The 22018-nt window shown below is 34.0% G+C and overlaps 1 protein-coding gene across 15 annotated transcripts in view; it reads right to left on the minus strand.

Annotated features, from left to right (window-relative positions):
- GPHN (gephyrin) overlaps window positions 1-22018 on the minus strand; it is a 540115-nt gene that overhangs the window by 65039 nt on the left and 453058 nt on the right. For all 15 annotated transcript variants that reach the window (XM_020285734.2, XM_020285732.2, XM_076003938.1 and 12 more), the window contains 2 exons: window positions 21925-22017; window positions 10691-10746 (listed from right to left, as the gene is read on the minus strand). In XM_020285734.2, the coding sequence (XP_020141323.1) occupies window positions 10691-10746; window positions 21925-22017 (149 nt within the window). The remainder of the gene's footprint in view (window positions 1-10690; window positions 10747-21924; window position 22018) is intronic.

Below are 22018 nucleotides of genomic sequence, written 5' to 3' on the forward strand. Positions count from 1 at the left end.
CTGGCTCTGTAAACAACCTACCTGCATAAGTTAAAGTGCCAAAATAAGTCACAAAACACCAAACTTAGGATTCCAGCCCCAGAGCTTCTCCAAGAACCTGTACTTAGAACCCAGTACTCCTGAAGCCACTTGTAGGCTGTGTCAGACATGACACTAAGAAGGATACCCTTGGCTAAATCTCCCCATTGCAGAGAAAACAAAATAGGAGGACCTCAAAAGCCCTCAGTACTAAGGACATTAACGACCTATGCTGCAGACATAAACTTCTACAACCTAGTTCACTGAGTAACATAGTTATTGCTGATGTTTAATGAAGCTAAAGAAGCTGTATGAAGACTAAAGCACTGCACCTATTTAGAAATAGAGTCTTTGTACCCTTCCTAACTGGCATACTAATACCTCACCACAGGTGAAAGTTTTTCCTCTATGAGAGCCATTCTAGAAAGTTTGGAAGAGGTGCACAGACATCAACACAGGGACACAAAAAACATGAAAAGGCAAGGAAATATGACATCATCAAAGGAAATGAATATCTTTCTAGTAACAGACACCCCCCAAAAGAAAATCAGAGAACTGCTAGAAAAGGAATTCAAAATAATGGTGTTAGGAGGCAGAGGCAATATTTGTAACCCTAACAATATTTGTACCTCCATAATATGATGAAATAAAAGGAAAAAAAAACCCAAAATAATGATGTTAAGGAAACTCAATGAAATGCAAGGAAACATACACAATTTCAGCAAAATCAAGGAAAATAATTCAGGAAATGAATGAGAAATTCAACAAAGAGACAGAATTTATAAAAATGAATGAAATAAAAACACAATAGAGAGTTTCAACAGTAGATTTGATCAAGGAAAAGAAAGCATCTCCAAACTTGAGAATAGGTCATTTGAAATTACCCAAGGGGGAAAAAAAGAAATAAAAATGAATGAGAGGAAGAAATCCTACAAGACCTTTGAGACACCATTACGTGAGCAAATATTTGTGTTAGCAGAGTCCAAAAGGAAAAAGAAGGCAAAGGCATAGGAAACGTATATAATAAAATAATAACTGAAAAACTCCCAAGTCTGGCAGGAGATATGGACATCCAGAGCCAGGAAGTTAAAAAATCCCAAATAGATTCAACCCCAAAAATCCTTTCAAGGCATATTATACACCAATTTTTAAAAGTCAAAAACAGAGATTTCTAAAACCAGCAAGAAAAAGGAAACAAATCATATATAAAGGATTCTCCATTAGAATAACAGCAGATTTCTTCACAGAAACATTAAGGTGTAGCAGGCAATGGGATGATATGTTGAAAGTGCTAAAATTAAGAAAAAAATTGGCAACAAAGAATACTATATGCAGCAAAGTTATCCTTTGGAAGTGAGAGAGAAATAAAGTCTTTCTTAGACAAGCAAGAACTGAGGGATTCATCACTGCTAGACTGGCTACAAGAAATTCTCAAGGGAGTCCTGCAGCTAAAAGAGAAAAGATGATAATTACTATCATGAAAACATGTAAAAGTATTTATTGGTAGAGCAGATACACAAAGGAGAAAGAGAAATGAATCAAATGTTATCACTACAGAAAACTACCAAATCACAATGATAAACAATGAGAGGAAGGAAGGAACAAGGATATACAAAGCAACCAGAAAACAGTTAACAAAATGACAGGAGTAAGTCCTTGCTTATCAATAATAGTATTGAATGTAGAAGGATTAAATCCCACATTTAAAAGAAAGACTGGCTGAATAGATTAAGAAAAACACAGACCACCCATAAGCTGCCTATAAGAAACTCACTTCATGTGTACAAACATAAAGACTGAAAGTGAAGAGATGAAAAAAATATATTCAATGCAAAAAGAAACCAAAGTGAGCAGAAGTAGTTAAAATTATACCAGTTAAAACAGACCATAATTTAAAAAATTGTAAAATGAGACAGAGAAGGTCTTATATAATGATAAAGAGATCAATTTAGGAGGAGAATGTGACAATTGTAAACATATATGTACCCAACACTGGAGCCCCCATATATACAAAGTAAATATTATTAGATCTAAAGGAAACAATAAGCCTGAGAAATATAGTGATAAAAATCAGAAAAATTAGCCAAGTGTGATAGCACATGCCTGTAGTCCTAGCTACTCAGGAGGCTGAGGCAGGAGGATTGCGTGAGCCCAGGAGTTCGAAGTTGCAATGAGCTATGATGATGCCACTATACTCTACCTGGGCAACAGAGTAAGACTCTGTCTCAAAAACAAACACTACCACCACCACCACCACCAAAAACAACAAAAAACCACACAAACCAACCAACCAAACAAAAAACAAAAAACATAAAAACAAAAATCCCCACATTACATAAATATGTGAAAATTCAACAACCTGCTCCTGAATAACCAATGGATCAATGAAGAAATTAAGGAAATTAAAAAATTTCTTAAAACAAATGAAAATGGAAACACAACATATCAAAACCAATGGGATAGGCTGGGCACAGTGACTCACATCTGTAATCCTAGCACTCTGGAAGGCTGAGGCTGGAGGATCGCTCAAGGTCAGGAGTTCGAAACCAGTCTGAGCAAGAGCGAGACCCGTATCTATTAAAAATAGAATGAAAGTAATTGGTCAACTAAAAATATATAGAAAAAATTAGCCAGGCATGGTGGCGCATGCCTGTAGTCCCAGCTACTCAGGAGGCTGAGGCAGAGGATTGCTTGAGCCCAGGAGTTCAAGGTTGCTGTGAGCTAGGCTGATGCCATGGCACTCTAGCCCAGGCAACAGACTGAGACTCTGTCTCAAACCCCCCCCCCCCAAAAAAAAACCCCACAAAAACCAATGAGATACAGAAAAAAGCAGTAGTAAGAGGAAGTTTATAGCAATAAATGCATACATCCAAATAAATAGGAAGATTTCAAATAAACAATGATGAATGTTAAGGAGTTAGAAAAAACGAGCACAAAACAAACCCACAATTAGTGGAAGGAAAAAAATGAGAAAAATCAGAGCAGAAACAAATGAAATTGAGACTAAAACATCAACACAAAATATCAGTGGAATGAAAGTTGGTTTTGTGAAAAGATAAAATTGACAAACCATTAGCTAGACTATCCACAACAACAATAAGAACAGAACCCAATTAAATAAAATCAGAAACAAAAAAGGAGGTACCACAGAAATATAATGAATCTTTAGGGACTATTACAAAGAACTATATGTTAACAAATTAGAAAACCTAGCAGAAATGGGCAAATTCCTAGACACATACAACCTATCAAGATTGAACCAAGAAAAACAGAAAACTTGAACACATCAATTATGAAAATCAGGATTGAATCTGTAATAAATCTTCCATCAAAGAAAAGCCCAGAACCTGATGACTTCACTGCTGAATCCTACTAAACACTTAAAGAAGAACTCATACCAATTCTTCTCAAACTCTTCCAGAAGATTTAAGAGGAAGGAATTCTTTCAAGTTACTCTGATACCAGAACCAAAAAGAATTCAACAAAAAAAGAAAACTATGGGCTGATGAACATAGATGCAAAAACACTAGCCCGAATCTAACAGCACAATAAAAATATCATTCATTATGATCAAGTGGGATTTATCCTAGGGATGCAAAGATGGTTCAACAGAAGGAAAACAAAAATGGTAATACATCACATCAACAGAATGAATTACAAAACCCATACAATCATCTCAATAGATACAGAAAAACATTTCATAAAATTCAACATCCCTTCAGGATAAAAACTCTGAATAAGTTAGGTATAGAAGAAACATACCTCAACATAATAAAGGCCATATATGACAAACCCAGAGCCAACATCATACTGAATGGGCAAGAGTTGAAACTTTTCCTCTTAGATCTGGAACAAGATAAGAATGCCTATTTTCACCACTTTTATTTAACATAATACTGGAAGTCCTAGCTAGAACAATTAGGCAAGAGAAAGAAATAATTGGAAATCTAAATTGTAAAAGAAGAAGTCAAATTGTACATTTTCAGATTTCATGATCTTATATATAAAAAAACCTAAAATTTCTACCCCAAAACTTTTAGAACTGATACAAATTTAGCAAAGTTGCAGGATAGAAATCTAACATCCCCAAATCAGTAGCATTTCTATACACTAACAATCAACTAGCAAAAAAAGAAAATGAGAAAGCAATCCCATTTGCAATAGCTACAAAAATAAAAAATTAAGCAAGGAGGTATAAGATCTCTACAAGGAAAACTATAAACACTGAAGAAAATAATTGAAGAGGTTATACTCACTCACATACACACACATACAACAAATGAAAGTCATCCCATGTTCATGGCCTGGAAGAATTAATATTGTAAAAAATGATCATGCTACCAAAAGTGATCTAAAGATTCAATGCAATCCCTATCAAAATATCAATGACATTTCTTCATAGAGATAGAAAAAAAAACCAAACCTACAATTCATATGAAAGCACAAAAGACCCAGAATAGCCAAAACAATCCTGAGCAAAAAGGATAAAACTGGAGGAATCACAATACTGAACTGCAATAGTAACCAAAAGAGCATGGTATGAGCATAAGAACAGACACATAGACCAATGGAAAAGAACAGAGAATCCAGAAACACATCCACATATTTATAGCTAACTGATTTTTCACAAAGGCAATAAGAACATTCACTGGGGGAGGGAAAGTCTCTTCAATAAATGGGTCTGGGAAAATTGGATATCTATATGTAGGAAAATAAAATTAGACCCTTATTTCTCACCATCTACAAAAATCAACTCAAAATGGATTAAACACTCAAACGTAGGACCCAAAACTATGAAACTATTTGAAGAAAACACATAGGAAACACTTTTGGACATTGGTTGGGCCAATGATTTTATGGAGAAGAGCTCGAAGGTGTAGGCAACAAAGCAAAAATAGACAAATTAGATTCTATCAAACTAAAAGCTTCTATACAGAAAAGGAAACATTCAAAACAGTGAAGCAACAGCCTGTGGAATGGCAGAAAATATTTGCAAATGATTTATCTGATAAGGGACTGATATCCAGAATATACAAGGATCTCAAACAACTCAACAGCAAAAAATCAAATAATCTGATTAAAGAATGGGCAAATGAGCTGAATAGACATCTCTCAAAAGAAGACATACAAATGACCAACAGGTTTATCCAAAATGTTCGATATCATTAATCATCAGGAAAATACAAATCAAAAGCACAATAAGATAACATGTTACCTCCATTAGAATGACTATTATAAAAAATTAAAAGATAAATGCTGGTAAGGGTGTGGAGAAAGGGAAACTGTACACTGTTGATGGGAATGTAAATTATTACAGCCATTACAGAAAACAGTATGGAGGTTCCTCAAAAAACTAAAAATGAAACTACCACATGATCCAGCAAGCCTACTAGTGGGTATATATCCAAAGGAAGGAAATCAGTGAGTTGAAGAGATATCTGCACTCCCATGTCTATTACAACAAAATTCACAATAGCCAAGATATGGAATCAATCCATTAGTCAATAGACTAATGGATAAAGAAAATGTGGTATATATACACAACGGAATACTATTTAGCTATAAAAAGAACAAAATTCTGTCATCTGCAGCAACATGAATGAGCTTGGAGGACACTGTTAAGTGAAATAAGCCAGGCACAGAAAGATAAATTCTGCATGTTCTCACTCATGTAGAAGCTAAAAAAGTTCAATTTAAAGAAGTAAAGAGTAGAATACTGGTTTCCAGAGGCTGGTAAGGCTAAGAGGAGGTGAGGATAGGGAGAGACACAAAATTATAGCTAGATAGCATGTTCTTATATGTGGAAGCTAAAAAAGTTGATCTCATATAAGAGTAGAATAGTGATTACTAGTGGCAGGGATGGAGGGGTGGGAAATAGCTAAAAATTGGTTAACAGAAAAGTATAGCTAGATAAGAGAAATAAGTTCTCTTATTTCTCTATAATACAACTATAATGAACAATTTATTGTATACTTTCCAGTAGTTAGAAGATTGCATTTTGAATGTTCCCAATCCAAAGAAATGGAAATGTTTGATGTGAACATGCTAATTACCCTGATTTGATCATGACACATTATGTACATGTATTGAAATATCACACTTTGCCCCATAAATATGTACAATTTTATGTGTCAATTAAAAATAATAAAAGAAACACCCCTCAAAAAAACCACATGTATACACACAAACACACACACACACAAAGAAAACATAAAAAGGAAGTGTCTGGCACACAGTCAATAAACACATAGTCAATTATTAGTCAATAAATATTTCCAGAATGAACAAATATGCATTATCTCACCTTATCACAACAACTACATGAAATATAGATTCCTTCCAGGCTTACAACTTTAGCCTTCTCCCTGTTTTTTTTCCCCCACAGTTATTCACAGTCACAGGAAAGAGATACTTGGAATTAGATCTGGCATTGAGCTATGTACCCCATATCTCCTTATTTGGTTATATGAACAAAAGACATTCCAGGCTTATTCAGAGTTGTTAAATATTAATGTAACTTTTCCACCAAAATAATCCTTAGGATTTATTTATTCATTTTTTTGAGATAAGAGTCTTGCTCTGTTGCCCAGGCTAAGAATGCCGTGGTATCAGTCTAGCTTACAGCAACCTCAAACTCCTGGGCTCAGGCAATCTTTCTGCCTCAGCCTCCCAAGTAGCTGGGGCTACAAGCATGCACCACCATGCCTGGCTAATTTTTTCTATATACTTTTTAGTTGTTTGGCTAATTTCTTTCTATTTTTTTTACTGGAGACGGGGGGTCTCGCTCTTGCTCAGGGTAGTCTCAAACTCCTGACCTTGAGCGTATATACCCCTGCCTCGGCCTCAGAGTGTTAAGATTACAGATGTGAGCCACTGCACCTGGCCAATCCTTAGGATTTAAAATAAAAAGTTTAGGACCCAGTGCATTTAAGAAATCTTAGATTTTCAGTTTCAGATACTAGTTATTTGTCTTGGACATCTCTTAATCCACTATATATGACTATTTTGCAGCGCAGTGATTTTTGATGAAAAGCATTTAAAGTTTTGTTGTGATAGATGCTTTTTTAATACAGATGTTAATGACCAAACTATCTTCTGAGCCTGTGGAGCAATAACATTTTATATAGACCTAAAGACATCTTTCTTTTGCTGAAAATGCCTTTTGAGCTAAGGTGAAGAGAAAACTTTAAACTGAATTTCAGGGAAGTTGCTTCTTAAACTGAATTGTGTTAGCCTACAGCCCAGCCTCAATTTAGTCAGATTCAAGGTACAATATTCTGTAAATTTAAGTTTTATTGTGGTTGGACCTCCAATTTTCTCTATTTTTGGCTTAAACCAACTTTTAAGGGTTTTTTTTTTTTTTTTTTTTTTTGGTGTGGTTATTAAATAAGAAATTTGGTTCTTCTATAAGATCAGCAATTCTAAATGTTTGGTGAAAGATTCCTATCAGCTCACATGTATTAAACCCAATATTAAAGATATTTTTAGATATATAAAAACACTTACTCATTTAGAGTTGACATATAACCTGCAATTGAATCAAATCAACTGAAATGGTATATTCCAGCAAGCTGTGAAATACTGCCCTTAGATTGTTAAGAATAGTAGTTATTATATCCTTTTTATTTTTATTGATATTCCTTAGATGCTTTGTAGACAGTAAAAATGTTAAAATCTTGACTTTCCATTAATAAATGTATTGAGTTGGATTTTTTGCGCTTTGCCTAATGGTAGCCCTTTATAATTACATAATATTTTCTTTGAAAGTGTACAGTGCTAAACAGTGGAACACTGCCAAACTATAAGTGATTTTAATGTCAAGTATTTTAGTACTCTAAACAACATTTTTAAATCACTGCCTAGTTTATACGATGGCATCCTAATGCTCAAGTGTATGCATCTTTAATAAGTAAGCAATTCAGCTCTTGCAAGATCTCTGAGATTTCTATAAAGTATGTGTGATCCATCAGTTATAGATAAAGGATATTATAGGTAATTTGAAGAAAAACCCTTTTCTTACATAGTTTTTATCTTTTTCACATCAAACTTTTATAAAAACTTATAAAAAGTTAGAAACTATTGTTTTAAGTTTCACAGTTGGAGGTTTTAACCAATAGTAAATAAGGCTACTCTTATTTACTGTAACCTATCCTTATGTATAGTAGTAGGCTGTGGCTACCACAACTATTTGCATTTCTCTAAGCAATCCATGCAACTTTTAAAAACACCTCTGGGTTTTGATTTGCACTGTTCTCTTTACTCAGAATATCCCTTTCCCATTTCTGCTTTTGAAAACTCTGTTAGGCCCAGCTCCAATGTCATCTTCTTAACTCTCCTAGGGTGAAATGCTCAACATTCTCTTTGGTGCTCCATGAGCACTTGACTGATACCATTAGCTTAACACCTAATATACTGTATTATATTTAGTTGTTTATACTCATCTCCTCCACTAGATGTAAACTAAGAATAGTAATTATGTCTTAATTTACTTTATACCCCCAGAACCTAGTACCTGGTACATGCAGTAGGTGTGCTTGATATATGTTGGACAGACTCAGTTGAAGATCAGACAAGTACTCCTTGAATAATTGCTATTTTGTGGCTTTGTCAAAAAAAAAAAAAAAAAAGCTTTAGATGTTCATTGCTTATGGACATAGGTAGGTATCAGGAAGTCAAATAAGTTTTGAGATCATAAAATAAATTATTTATAGAAAAGAATCAAGGCCAGGCATGGTGGCCTATACCTGTAGTCCCAGCACTCTAGGAGGCTGAGGTGGGAGGATCGCTTGAGCCCAGGAGTTTGAGATCAGCTTGGGCAACAGAGCGAGACCTTGTCTCTACAAAAAAAAAAAAAAAAAAAAATCAGCTGGGTACAGTGGCACATGCCTGTAGTCCCAGCTACTTGGGAGGCTGAGGTGGGAAGATCACTTGGGCCCAGGAGTTTGAAGTTGCAGTGAGCTATCACCCACTACACTCTAGCCTGGGTGACATTGCGAGGCCCTGTCTCAAAAAAGAAAAAGAATCAAGACTAGCTGTTCTTTTTTTTTTGTCAGGGAAATAGTCATGGGGACTAAAGCTAGCCTGTGTGCAACATGTACAATGATCTACATCACTATAGTGCCAGCTTGTCTTCAGAGATCTGTATATGGGTCTTCTTAATTCTTGGATGCTAGAATGAGGGATCTAGGGTTACCACTATTGACACGATCCTTCTCCTATATATCTCCTTAACCCTTTTCTATTGTTAGTACATATGAAACTACATGCTAAGCCAAGGAAGAAAAGGCTTGGGACCGAGCTTTTGCCAAAACTGCCACCTTCATTTTTAAAAATTATTATTTATTTTTTTGCCAGCTTTATTTTTACATAGTGCTTATTGGTACTTGGTAGTAACAGTTAAGTATTCTATCCCAGGAAGAGAAAACCTTGAAGGGGAGCAGAGAGAAGAGGAGAGAAGTGCTTTGGTCTTTCTCTGGTTCTATTTAATAAGGTAGTTGCTCTTCTAACCAATCTTTATGACTCACTGGATTGACAGATGCTCTCTATTTCCTCTTAAACATAACAGTGGCCACAGCATACTTTTTTCTCTTGTATACTTGTGAATTACTACTCCAGTAATCAGTTGAATTTGTTCCCAAACTTGTTTGTGCCAGTTTGTGGCAAAAGTTGTTACTGAATATGTAATTTAAGTAAAAATTACACATACCAATGATATATGAATGTGAAAAGAGTTTTTTCCATAATAATTAAATAAAACCTTTTGAAAACTGCCATTAAAAATGCTACTAAAAGGAAATGCTGTCAAATTAGGTGTTGGTGAAGCAACTGTAAAAGAGAATAAAACTATAATAAAAATCTAGAAGGATTCTATACTTCTAGGATTTGCAAGAGTCCTTAAGTTTTTCTTCACTTTAAAGAAACCCAAACTGGAAATCACCAACAATGCCTTTTGGGTATGGTTTATATAAGAAAGACCTGATAGAAATTCAAATATTAATAACATACTTATCAAAAGAGTAGCCTTGACTCCATTAAATTATTGACAAATAACTGTTCATTTGTTAAATTTGTATTTATTTTGAAGATATAAAATAATTTCCCACTTTAACTGATTGTCAATTAAATGGCTAATTACTGTTCTCAAAAGTATTAAATAAAAAGACTTGTACTGTATTTTCATTATAGTCCATTGTTGCTTCATTTCTTAATAGAAATATATATATACCTGTTCCTTGGCTAGGTCCCAAATGAGAAAATTAATCTAAATAATTAGCTAGAGATGTTAAATAATGTGCTACTTCTAAATTTCCCTATTTGTAACACAAGTTGGAGAAAAGTCTGAGAAGATCATCTAAAAATTGTAGTTCTATTGAGAACACCATTTTTTTAATTTTGGAAAAAAGAATCACCTAGTAACAGGGCTGAAAATACTTTTGGGGCACGTCTGTGAGACGTACCAACAACACTAAGCTATATATTAGTAGATGTAGATCCTTGAAATTAGGAAATAATTCTTTTGGTTCTTATAGGAATCATCCTTCCATCTCTTTCATGACCTTCTGACTAATCCCTCTCTAAGATTTCTACTACACTGGTAGGAGAAGTTTAGAATTAGATGCGCAAAGTATGTGAAGCTGAAATCTTCAGTGCCTTTCAGGCCTATGAATCTCACCTGTTCACCAGCTTGGGATTCCCCAATGATGAAACGATCTCCTGGCCCATCAGCAGCTGTGAGATGGAGCAGAAACAAGAACAATCATCAGTATGGACCTATAGCAAGGAACAAGAACCTAGTATTGGAATTCTAAACTTTGACTCACATTATTTGATAAGGCTTCAGAGAAGTGAAATATTTTTTCTGATCTCCTAGACTGGATAATGGCTTTGTTACTACCGGTTTGCTTGTTGGTTTCCACAACTCACACATACTGACAAGTGGTATTTTGCCCTTTGTTGGTTTCACTTGGAGATGGTCTTCCTGTCACTCCAAATTTGCATACTTGTGCTTTTCTAATAAAAGGTTCTTTTAGCCTATCCTCCTAAATAAATGCCACTTTATCCATGTATATGTATGTTTGATGTGTGATTGCACACTTATGGGTTATATATGGTTATATCACTTTGTACATATACATCCATATTTCCCCATTTTCTATAAAATTTTTAACTACTTCATACCATTTTCTTATTTATCTCCCAGTCTGGTTTTCATAATAACCAAGTGAAGTAGGAAGAAATATATATGCTTTCTTAATTTGACAGTTGAAGGAAATAAGTTACAGAATGAAGGAACTATGGTAGAAAAAAGGTTAAGTACCTCACACAAATTTTAGTTAGTGGTAAAGCTAGGACTAATACCTAGTCTTTTAATTCCCAGCACAGTTTTTTTTTTTTTAAACTAATGGATCAAAATGCCATTTCTGAATCAGAATGTATAGGCAGGGGTGCATCACATTTTCCATTGGATGTTTATTTTTATTTATTTATTTATTTTGAGACAGAGTCTTGCTTTGTTGCCCAGGCTAGAGTGAGTGCCATGGCGTCAGCCTAGCTCACAGCAACCTTGAACTCCTGGGCTCAAGCAATCCTCCTGTCTCAGCCTCACGAGTAGCCACCATGCCCGGCTAATTTTTTTCTATATATATCATTTGGCCAATTAATTTCTTTCTATTTATGGTAGAGATGGGGTCTTGCTCTTGTTCAGGCTTGTTTCGAACTCCTGACCTTGAGCAATCCACCTGCCTCGGCCACCCAGAGTGCTAGGATTACAGGCGTGAGCCACCGCGCCCAGCCGGATGTTTATTTTTAAATTGGAAAAAAAAAAACATTTTCAGAACCAGGATGGAAAAAATTCTTATCAAACCTTATTTGTTCCTACAGTATAATAGTGGCTGGATGAAAAAATATTCTTGAAAATTCAAGAGGGTTTTCTTGACATATAATGTGGCTTTCAGACCAAAACTACTGACAAGGCAAGGTCTATCTAATTGATTAATTTTATGATCGTGACTGTGTCATCTGCATATAGCAGGGTTTGGGGCATACATACAGAAAACTTAACACCTTATTTATGAATATTTTAATTATATTTGCAGTCATACTGATAAATAATAAAAACATTTTCCCTCTTAAAAAGGGCATATGAAATTAATTGTTACTTTATGTAACCACAAAATGGTATTTTTTTCTCAAGACTTATATAAAATACTGTTTATGATGAGTCACTTTCTTACACAGATGGCTTTGATCGTTAACCTGATGTGGAAAGGGACAAAAATTAACATTAGATCTCTTCTATCAATAGATATTGTATTTGTGCTTTATAGATATTATCTCAGTTAATAAATTATTGGCTTTCTTATGTTTTCTGGAATTCTATTATATTTTTCAGTGTTCAATTTGTGAAAACTAGAAGAGTTTTCCTACAATACTATTTTTATTAAGCTACTCCCATGGGTTCTTTTAAAAAAACTTAAAAAAAAATTGAAACAAACATAGAAGATTTTAGAAAAATTGAAACAAACATATCCCTTCAACACTTATCAACATTTTACCAGCCTTGTTTTATCTATCCCCCACTTATTTTTGCAGTCTTTCAAAGCAAATGATTTTCTTACTATAGAAAATGGAAACATCAATTATCTTTCAGAGTTCCACACTAGCTGTATCTCAAATGTGAATAAACTTATTTTTAATTACTTCTCTAGTAGAGAAATACTTATCAGCTTACCCCTTCCCATAACAACCTAAACATTTTCTCTTTTTACTTCCTGCACAAAAGGGAAATTAGCATGGTTTTAGAGTAAAACAAAAGTGAATGTGAATCCTGGTTCTGCCTATTATTAGCTTCATGACTTTGAGCAAAATTATCAAACCTCTCTAACCTTCAATTTTCTTGTTGATAAAAATGGGGATAATCACACTTTTAAAATGTTACCTTTTAAACCTATTCTTTCCTTTTATTCATTCAGTAAATTACTACTGAGTGTCTTTTATGCCCCAAGTGCCATACAAGGTACCAGGGACAGAGTAGGGAGTAAAACTAGACATTGTTTCTATTTTAATGCAGTACCCATCAGTTATAAGGTTTTTAAAACTCTGGATCACAAATGGATGTAGGCTATGAAATCAATTAAAACACAATTTTAATTATAAACAATTTTAATAGAAATCATAATTTTTTAATGAAAAAGGATAGAAAATATATTTCTTCACACATGGTAAGGATGACTCTTCTTTCATGAAACTTGTTTTTACTTATATGTACATGTGTATGTACATTTATATGTATTGTATCATGTTATACACATGTGTATATCACTGGCGTGTGATACATAATGCATTTAATATATTTCTTCCCATGGATGTGGTTAAAACAAAATTCTTGAAGCCACTGATACAGTGATGGAGATAGATATTAATCACATTAATGTGATTAATTCAAATAATCACATTAATAAATACATAAATAGAAATTAAGAAAACCACTCTAAGGAAAGGAACATGGTTTTATGAGAGTATACAATTAGTGAACTACACTGAAGGGTCAGGGAAAGCCTGATGAAAGGATTTCTGATTTGAATATGAAGGATGAGTAAGAGCTTAGTAGGGGTGTGGGGTATGTGAGGGGAAGGGGGATATGGCTGGAAGATGGAGAGAGGGAAAAGAGAAAGATAGGAAGTGGAAATGCTCCATTATTATGTATATAAAGAACATTATATGCAGAGACCTCTGGTTCATGTCTTCCTCACACTTTATAATGTAGCCTTTCTTAACTTTTAGTACTATAGTTCCCTGAGAGTACCAAGAAGATTCATATTTCATCTCCATGACATATGCTACTTCTACTAAAGTGTTCTTTTATTTTTTTAATTTAATACAATTTAATTTTTTATTTCAGAAAGTATCCTTTTCTTATCTTGCCTTCTGATTAGACATTTTAGCTTTTAAGACTCTGCTGAAGTATCACCTTCTCTATGTTGTTATATCTAACTCCCCTTCCCTTAAGAGTTACCTACATCCTCTCTTGTTTCCCCAGTGTAGCCTGAAATAACTCTAAAATGTATTTGCAAGCCAGGCGCAATGGCACAAACCATGAGTCCCAGCTACTCAAAAGGCTGAGGCATGAGGATCGCTGGAGCCCAGGAGTTTGAGACTAGTCTGGGCAACATGTGAGAACTCATTTCCAAAACCAAGATGTATTTGTAGTTATTTGCTTATGTGTCTTAGGAGAATCTCTAGCACTTGCTGTACAATAGGTATTAAATATATGTTCAATATGTCAAGTATTCAAAATGTTCCATAAATGAATGAGTGTGGTTCCTAAGAATTTTTTTCGGAAAAAATAAATGAAATGAAAAATAAATATGAATGAAAAATAAATAATATTTTCCAAACCAAAATTCCATATTTGCTATATATATTCCAGCAGATCCAAGTATATTTTCTTCAAAACTTGAACAAACATTCACCTTTTTAAGATTATTTAGAGGCTGGGTGTGGTGGCTCACGCCTGTAATCCTAGCATTCTGGGAGGCTAAGATGGAAGGATGGCTTGAGGTCAGGAGTTTGAGACCAGCCTCAGCAAGAGTAAGACACTATCTCTACCAATAGAAAGAAATTAGTCGGACAACTAAAAATAGAAAAAAACGCCTGTAGTCCCAGCTACTCGGGAGATTGAGGCAGGAGGATTGCTTGAGACCAGGAGTTTGAGGTTGCTGTGAGCTAGGCTGACACCATGGCACTGTAGCCTGGGTAACAGAGTGAGACTCTGTCTCAAAAAATAAATAAATAAAAATAAAGAATATTTAGAAACTCTGCTTTAATTCTATATAACTTATGTCATTATTCTGTTTAGCAGAGTGCCTAGTTCATTGTTGATGCTCAATAAATATTTGTTAAAAGAATAAAGAAATGAATTTGGCATTCTAATAATAATTAGTTGGGAAGTTTGCAAAATGACTTATTACTATTGGGCTGTGTAAATTTTCTTAAATAATTCCATAAATGTGTATATTTTATCTAGATTACGAGATCCTTCAAAGTAGGGATTACTACATTTATTTCTTTTTTGAAATCCTCTGCTGTTCAATCTTCCTCATTTCTCCTGTTCCCCCCCAAATGCACATATATGCAAAATGCTTTTATCAATATTCTGCACAAATACTCTAAATAAATGTCACTGAACAATGAGTGGCTGGTGATCATCTGCAGCAGTATAGGAGCAAGCCTGTATAGAGTCTCAGGGAGGTCAATATGTGAAAGAGCTTTTAAGTGATTCTAAGGAGCAAGGTCCTTTTTTTTTTTTTTACCATGGAAGGTATACCAACTGGGGAGAGAATATGTGCCTGCTTAAACTATGTTCTCTAGCTTTCCCTGAACCTTTCTATCTGACAAATGTGTCTCTATATTGTGGGCCAAGGAAGGCTTATTAGTCAACCAATAATATAGAAGGTTCTTGGTACCAACAGAGGAGTCATTTTTATTATTTCCTTTATAACAGTATTTCCCAACCTTTAATGTGCTTACAAATCATCTGGAGATCTTATTAAAATAGAAATTCTGATTCCATAGGTCTGGGATAAGGCCTGAGATTCTACATTTCTAACAAGCTAATGTTGATGCTGCTGGTCCATAGACTACCCTTTATGAGGAGCAGAGCAGTATAAGATCGAACTGAATATAGGCAAATTCAAACCAAGAAAATTTAAAGAAAAAAAATTAGTGAACCACAGAAGTATTGCTTTTGACTTAACACCATGGCTTATCTTATAAGACAGAAAAATAATTATCAATTCATCTAACTTGCTGATATAGTCATGCATCACTTAACGAGGGGCATATGTTCTGAGGAATGCATCATTAGGAAATTTTGCTGTGCGAACATCATAGTGTATACTTACCCAAATCTAGATGGTATAGCTTACTACATCCCTAGGCTATATGGCATAGCCTATTGCTCCTAGTCTACAAACCTGAACAACATGTTACTCTACTGAATACTGTAGGAAATTGTAATAAAATGGATACATATTTGTGTATCTAAACATATCTAACTATAGGAAAGGTAATGCCTTGCACTATGTGACCTTATGATGACTACAATGTCACTAGGTGATAGGAATTTTTCAGCTCCATTATAATCTTATGGGACTGTTGTTGTATATGTGGCCCATTGTTGACTGAAACATCATTGTATGTACATGACTATATTTATTTAAAAATATCTATTAAAGAGAGAGGTTTTAAAAAAAGTTGCCATTTTTCAAGATGAATTCTATAAGTTTGAGTGGGAGGGATCAGAAGTAGAGGCATGATGGCACATGAACCTAAAGCTTGGAAAGAAATAAAGTAAACCACAGTATGCCACTAGAAAAGATGGATGGATTCCAAGGATTTCTGTAAAGACTTAGAATCTTTTGTCCCCTCCCTAATTCTGACATATCTGCTAATGAGTTTTCTTTTTTGCTTTGTAACTGTAGAATTTAATTTTAAGAAAGTGATAAAAGTAATATACACCAAACCCTAACAGCAAATTCATTATGTAAGCAATTCATAATGCTTAATGCTAAACCCTGAAACTGTTCCCTCTTCTTCCTTCTTTTGTCAATGTCTAGAAAACACTTTTAGTCTTATTCTATTTATTTGAAGATTTTTGGTTATATTATTTGATATAAAATTGATACCACTATATAACTATTCATTGTAGCAATGTATACAGACAATGACATCCCCAAACCATTTGCCATAGAATTATTCTTCATTTTCATTTTCTAGCCATATGTGATCTCTCTTTAAGCCTCTTGAAACACCATATAGCTATTCATTTATTTTTGATAATAAAGGGTCTCATCATTTCCATGTTAAGGCTTAATAAAATGAGGCTTTACATATGGCATAACTTTCTGAGATCCTAGGAAATATTTTTGACAAAGTTTGAATAAGGTGGAGGAATAATAATTTGTCTACTCTGCTCATGGAACTAAGACTGGATGCTAGGCACAAGGCAATACTATTTATGTGTATACTAAAATTAAGATTAGGAGGGGTTGAGGACAGAGAGGGGACAAGAGAAGGTGACAAGGCCAGAATAAGAGGATCAATATCTGCTTCAATTATACTGAGGAATTAAATTAGGTAAATTATTTTGAATTTCAAATATTCTCACTTTTCTTATGGAAAGCAGGGAGTTGAACATAGGATAGATAAGTAAGAAGGCATTTTGTATTCTTTACCATCGTCTTCCAGGGGAAAATGCATATTAATTGTTAGTATTGGGAAAGGAGGTATTGTTTCCTTAAATGTGTATTTTAAACTTTTTGGAATTAAATAAAATTAATTATTACAAATTATCTACCTACTTACATGAATAATACTCCTATATCATGAGGCTCTCTTCTTCATCAAAAGTATTCTATACCAGAAGGCAATCATAGGCTGTCAAATGAGTTAGAGAACCAGCTATAGCCAAAGAGGATTTAAATAGACACAGCAGAAACCCTGAAACATGATTATTATTAAAATAATATGAATTAGCTCTAAATCAAAATGGCTGTGGACTATCTATATTGAATTGTTTGGGTTAAACCTACAAAATGTTAACAGTGGCCAACGAGTGAGATAATGAGTAATTTTAAAATGTTCTTTTTGATTTTCAGTATTTTCAGTCAGAATGTAAAAAAGAAAAACACTTAAAAATTCATTTTACCCAAATGGCAAGGATTTCTCTGAATATCTCCTTTTAGAACTGTATGTTACTCATTGTTCTTAAAATAATTCCTGGCTTGTTCAAAATACTCCCTTTTTCTAAATGATCCCAAAACAAGTTCTAAAGGGATAAGCCTTTCAAATTGAACTTTTTTAAGAGAGCTGAATTCAAGATTCTGGGATATTTTTGCCTTTATAAATATCTAAGAAGAAACTCTTAGGTAATGGGCACCACATCTATACAGGAGGGTGTAGATGCATCAAGAGGAGAATGATTAGCTTAATCAGTGTGAAGGGTGAAATAAAATTCAAAAACATGAATAAAAATATTGTATTGATTCTAATTGTTAATATGTCACTTTCATTTTTTCTCTACTTTTATCTTTCAAATTCACTCCCTTCTGAATGCAGATTTAGGTTTATTAGGTTACAGGTCCTCCTATTATTTATATCATCCTCATTTGATTCCTGCCTTCTTTACATTTTATTCTATTGTTTTAAGCTATTTCTACTTATTTCTTATTTTCTTAGTCATTTTATTACTGTCTTGATTTTTCAACCCACATACCTTAAAGCAAGTGCTCTTCCAACTGGTTTGGAGTTTTATCCCACATGTTTCTGAAGGATACTGGCTAATGCTTAGTGATCCAGAGCAAGTTAGCAACCTCTTTACACCTAGAGGGTTAGCAATGCTCACGAGTGCCACTGGTTATTACTGGAAAGCCTAAGGCAAAGGCAGAGGAGAAGAAAAAAGGGAAAATAAAGGGAGTGGGGAGTAAAGGAAGACAGGGGTAGAGAGAAGGAGGTACTTGAAGTAGAGTGTGGTAGAGAGCCACAACAACTGCCTCAAGGATATTCTTTACCAAAATACTGCCTGGGGTGGTGGCATAACACAGAAGAGAGGAATGAATGCATTTATCATCAAAGAAATGAAAATCCCCTTAATTACTGAATATGATAAAGAGGATTTTTGGGATTCATAGAGTTTATCTTCCTGAATTACAGAAAAAGTTGAGGAGGCATAAACTGAAAAATTCATCATGGTTCTAATACCATGTGTCTTTGTCTACTAAAGACACTAGCCATTCCTACTTTGAAATTTTACCATATCTACAATGGTTATCTGTTATGTGTTATGTCTCTGTTAAATGTTACATATCTTAGAGAACTAGTAACACTTTGCAAGAAAGAAATAATGTGAATCAGCTGCATGGTAGATAATCTCTTAGACTTTTTATTAATATAAGATGCCATTTTAGATTTTTTGATGAAATAACTAAAAATAATATCATTCTAAAATGAAAGAATAAATAAGATACTAAATGGTAATTTTACATAATTTTTGTTTTGTCAGATTGTACAGTAGCAGAAAGGCTCTTTTATGGCACATATAGGCTAATTGCTCTTTTTGGCAACAAGATAAACTAACAACAACAGTTTTTTTTTATTGAGCTGCTGCTACCTCATGTAAAAATCACAGAACATTTGGTTTGGGAATAATTCTGCCTCAAATTCTCTCTACTTTATATTACCAAGAATATAAAAAAAAAACAATAGACTTCCTTGTCTTTGATATTTCATCTGCTGTAGTTGTTTGCTCTACTTTGGAAGTAAGAATTCTTTGTCATTTTATAGTAATCCTATATGGCTACAAATTATATGATCAAAACAGAATTTACTTTTTAGATGGGTAATAAGAAACAAGAAGCCGGGCGTGGTGGCTCACGCCTGTAATCCTAGCACTCTGGGAGGCGGAGGCGGGAGGATTGCTTGAGGTCGGGAGTTTGAAACCAGCCTGAGCAAGAGTGAGACCCCGTCTCTACTATAAATAGAAAGAAATTAATTGGCCAACTAATACATATATAGAAAAAATGAGCCGGGCATGGTGGCGCATGCCTGTAGTCCCAGCTACTCGGGAGGCTGAGGCAGGAGGATTGCTTGAGCTCAGGAGTTTGAGGTTGCTGTGAGCTAGGCTGATGCCATGACACTCACTCTAGCCTGGGCAACAAAGTGAGACTCTGTCTCAAAAAAAAAAAAAAAAAAAAAAAAAAAAGAAAGAAACAAGAAGAGCCAATGAAGCCATCAGAAAAATAAAATAATTTTCTTTCTGGACAATATTTATTCAAAGAACATTGTAGAAGGAATCAATTTGGTAGAAAAAAAACATAAGAGCCAGTGAGGATTGCTATTTATGTTTTAGCTTTGGCAGAAGTACTCTAGTGATATCAAGCTGAATGAGGTAAATGCAAGATAGTCTTCCTAAGGAAGACTAATAGAAATTAAAACATAAGACCACTCTCCCCATCATTCTATTTATACAGAATATGAAGAGTAACAATTCAGATAAATGTTATCCATTTTCTAAGATGGTCTAAGGAAAATGTTTATAATAATAATGATGATAATAATAGTTACTATCAATAAACATTTAAAAAAACAATTATTGAGTGTTTTTTTGTGTGTGTGTGTGTGTGTGTGCGCCAGATACTTTACTAAGGCTTTATACGGTCTCATTTTATTCTCACAACAATCTGTTGGGGTGAGTGTTGTTAAAATTATTGCAATTTTACACATGAGAAAACTGAGGCTCAAAAATTTAAGTGATTTGCTCAAAGTTACACAGATGATAGAACCGGTACTAGAACCCACATCACTTGAACTTTGCTCAAAGCTCATAGCCTTCACAATTTGCTATACTGTCTTTAACATAAAAAGATACAGTTAAGAGATGGTGATGGAACATGTAGGAGATAAATGAATGTATTTAATTATAAGAAAAAGGAAATTACAGGTTTAGTATCCCTTATCCAAATGCTTGGGACCAGAAGTCTTTTGGATTTTGAATTTTAGAATATTTGCATATATATATAATGAGATATCTTAGGGATAGGGACCAAGTCTAAACACAAAATTTATTTATGTTTTATATACACTTTATACACATAGCCTGAAGATAATTCTATATGATAGTTTAAATAATTTTGTACACAAAACAAAGTTTTGACTGTTTTAGCTGTGACTTATTACACAAGGTCAAGTGTGAAGTTATCCACTTGTAGCGCCATGTCGGTGCTCAAAAAATTTCATATTGGAGAATTTTGCATTCCATATTTTTAGATTAGGGATACTTAACCTGTATTTCAATGGCTAGATGTAGTTAAAAAAAGGAAAAACAAAACCAAGTAAGAGACTCCATAACTGACCATTAAAAAGGAATTGGCATTCTTAATAGCTCTGATAAGCTGAAAACTGTTTTTTAGGTATTTCTTCAAAGATGTCAGCCTTGGGTTAATAACCAATGACATTAATAACAATGTATTGTGGTTTGCAAATCACTATGAGAGTAGATTTTAAATCTCAGTACAAAAAATGATAAATATGTGAGTTAATAAACATGTTAATTAGTTCAACTGAACAATTCCACAATGTATATATATTTCAAAACATTTTATTGTATATATCAAAACAAAAACAATAATAGTTACTAGCAATTCAGTTGAATTTTCATTCTGGGTTCTAAGATTGGACTGTAGGCAGGCCAATGCTATTTATCATTTGCTTATAAGCTTTTTTTTTATTTTTTTTATTTTTTTATTTTTGCTTATAAGCTTTATGTAATCTCAGGCATCTTTGAGGGATTGAACTGCTGGTACTATCTGGGGCTCCAGAACTTTGAAATATGGCACCTTTCAGTGAATTGGAGGGTTCTTTCATGCTTGCTTTTCTTGAAACTCTTTATTGATGTTTGAGCTTAAACCAGGAGAACACACTACTTCACTTTATCCCTGTGGGGGGAATCTGTTCTTTTATCTGGGATCACATAGATGTTTTCAACTAGAAAACATCTGGAAAACTTCCAGACCACCACTGTTTGCTATCTGGCATATATAGGTGTCAAAAGAATTAAAACAAATAAAATAGAAAAATAAAAAACCCTAGTAAAGTGTTTTTATTTAATTCCTACAAATTTATTTGTAAGTAAGAATTTTCACGTAACTGTGGTACTTTAACTGAAAAGTTTTCATCAAGTTTGTGCCAGAAAATACAAAGGTGTAGATTAACACAGTTATCTGTGAATGGAGTTATTCTCACAACTGTGGGGAAACATATGTAACAGTTGATGGGTGCCTGGGCTGAGCCAAAAATCTTAAAAAAACACAATGTGAGTCTGATGATACTCAAGAAAACCAAAATATTTACCTCGGACAGCATAACCATCTTTTACTGATGCTGGGAAGGGGGGTAGGTTGTCTTTTGCATATACATCTTGAGCAAGGACTCTCCCCATTCCATC

Source organism: Microcebus murinus, chromosome 6, assembly GCF_040939455.1.
Source record: "Microcebus murinus isolate Inina chromosome 6, M.murinus_Inina_mat1.0, whole genome shotgun sequence".
Taxonomy (NCBI): domain Eukaryota; kingdom Metazoa; phylum Chordata; class Mammalia; order Primates; family Cheirogaleidae; genus Microcebus; species Microcebus murinus.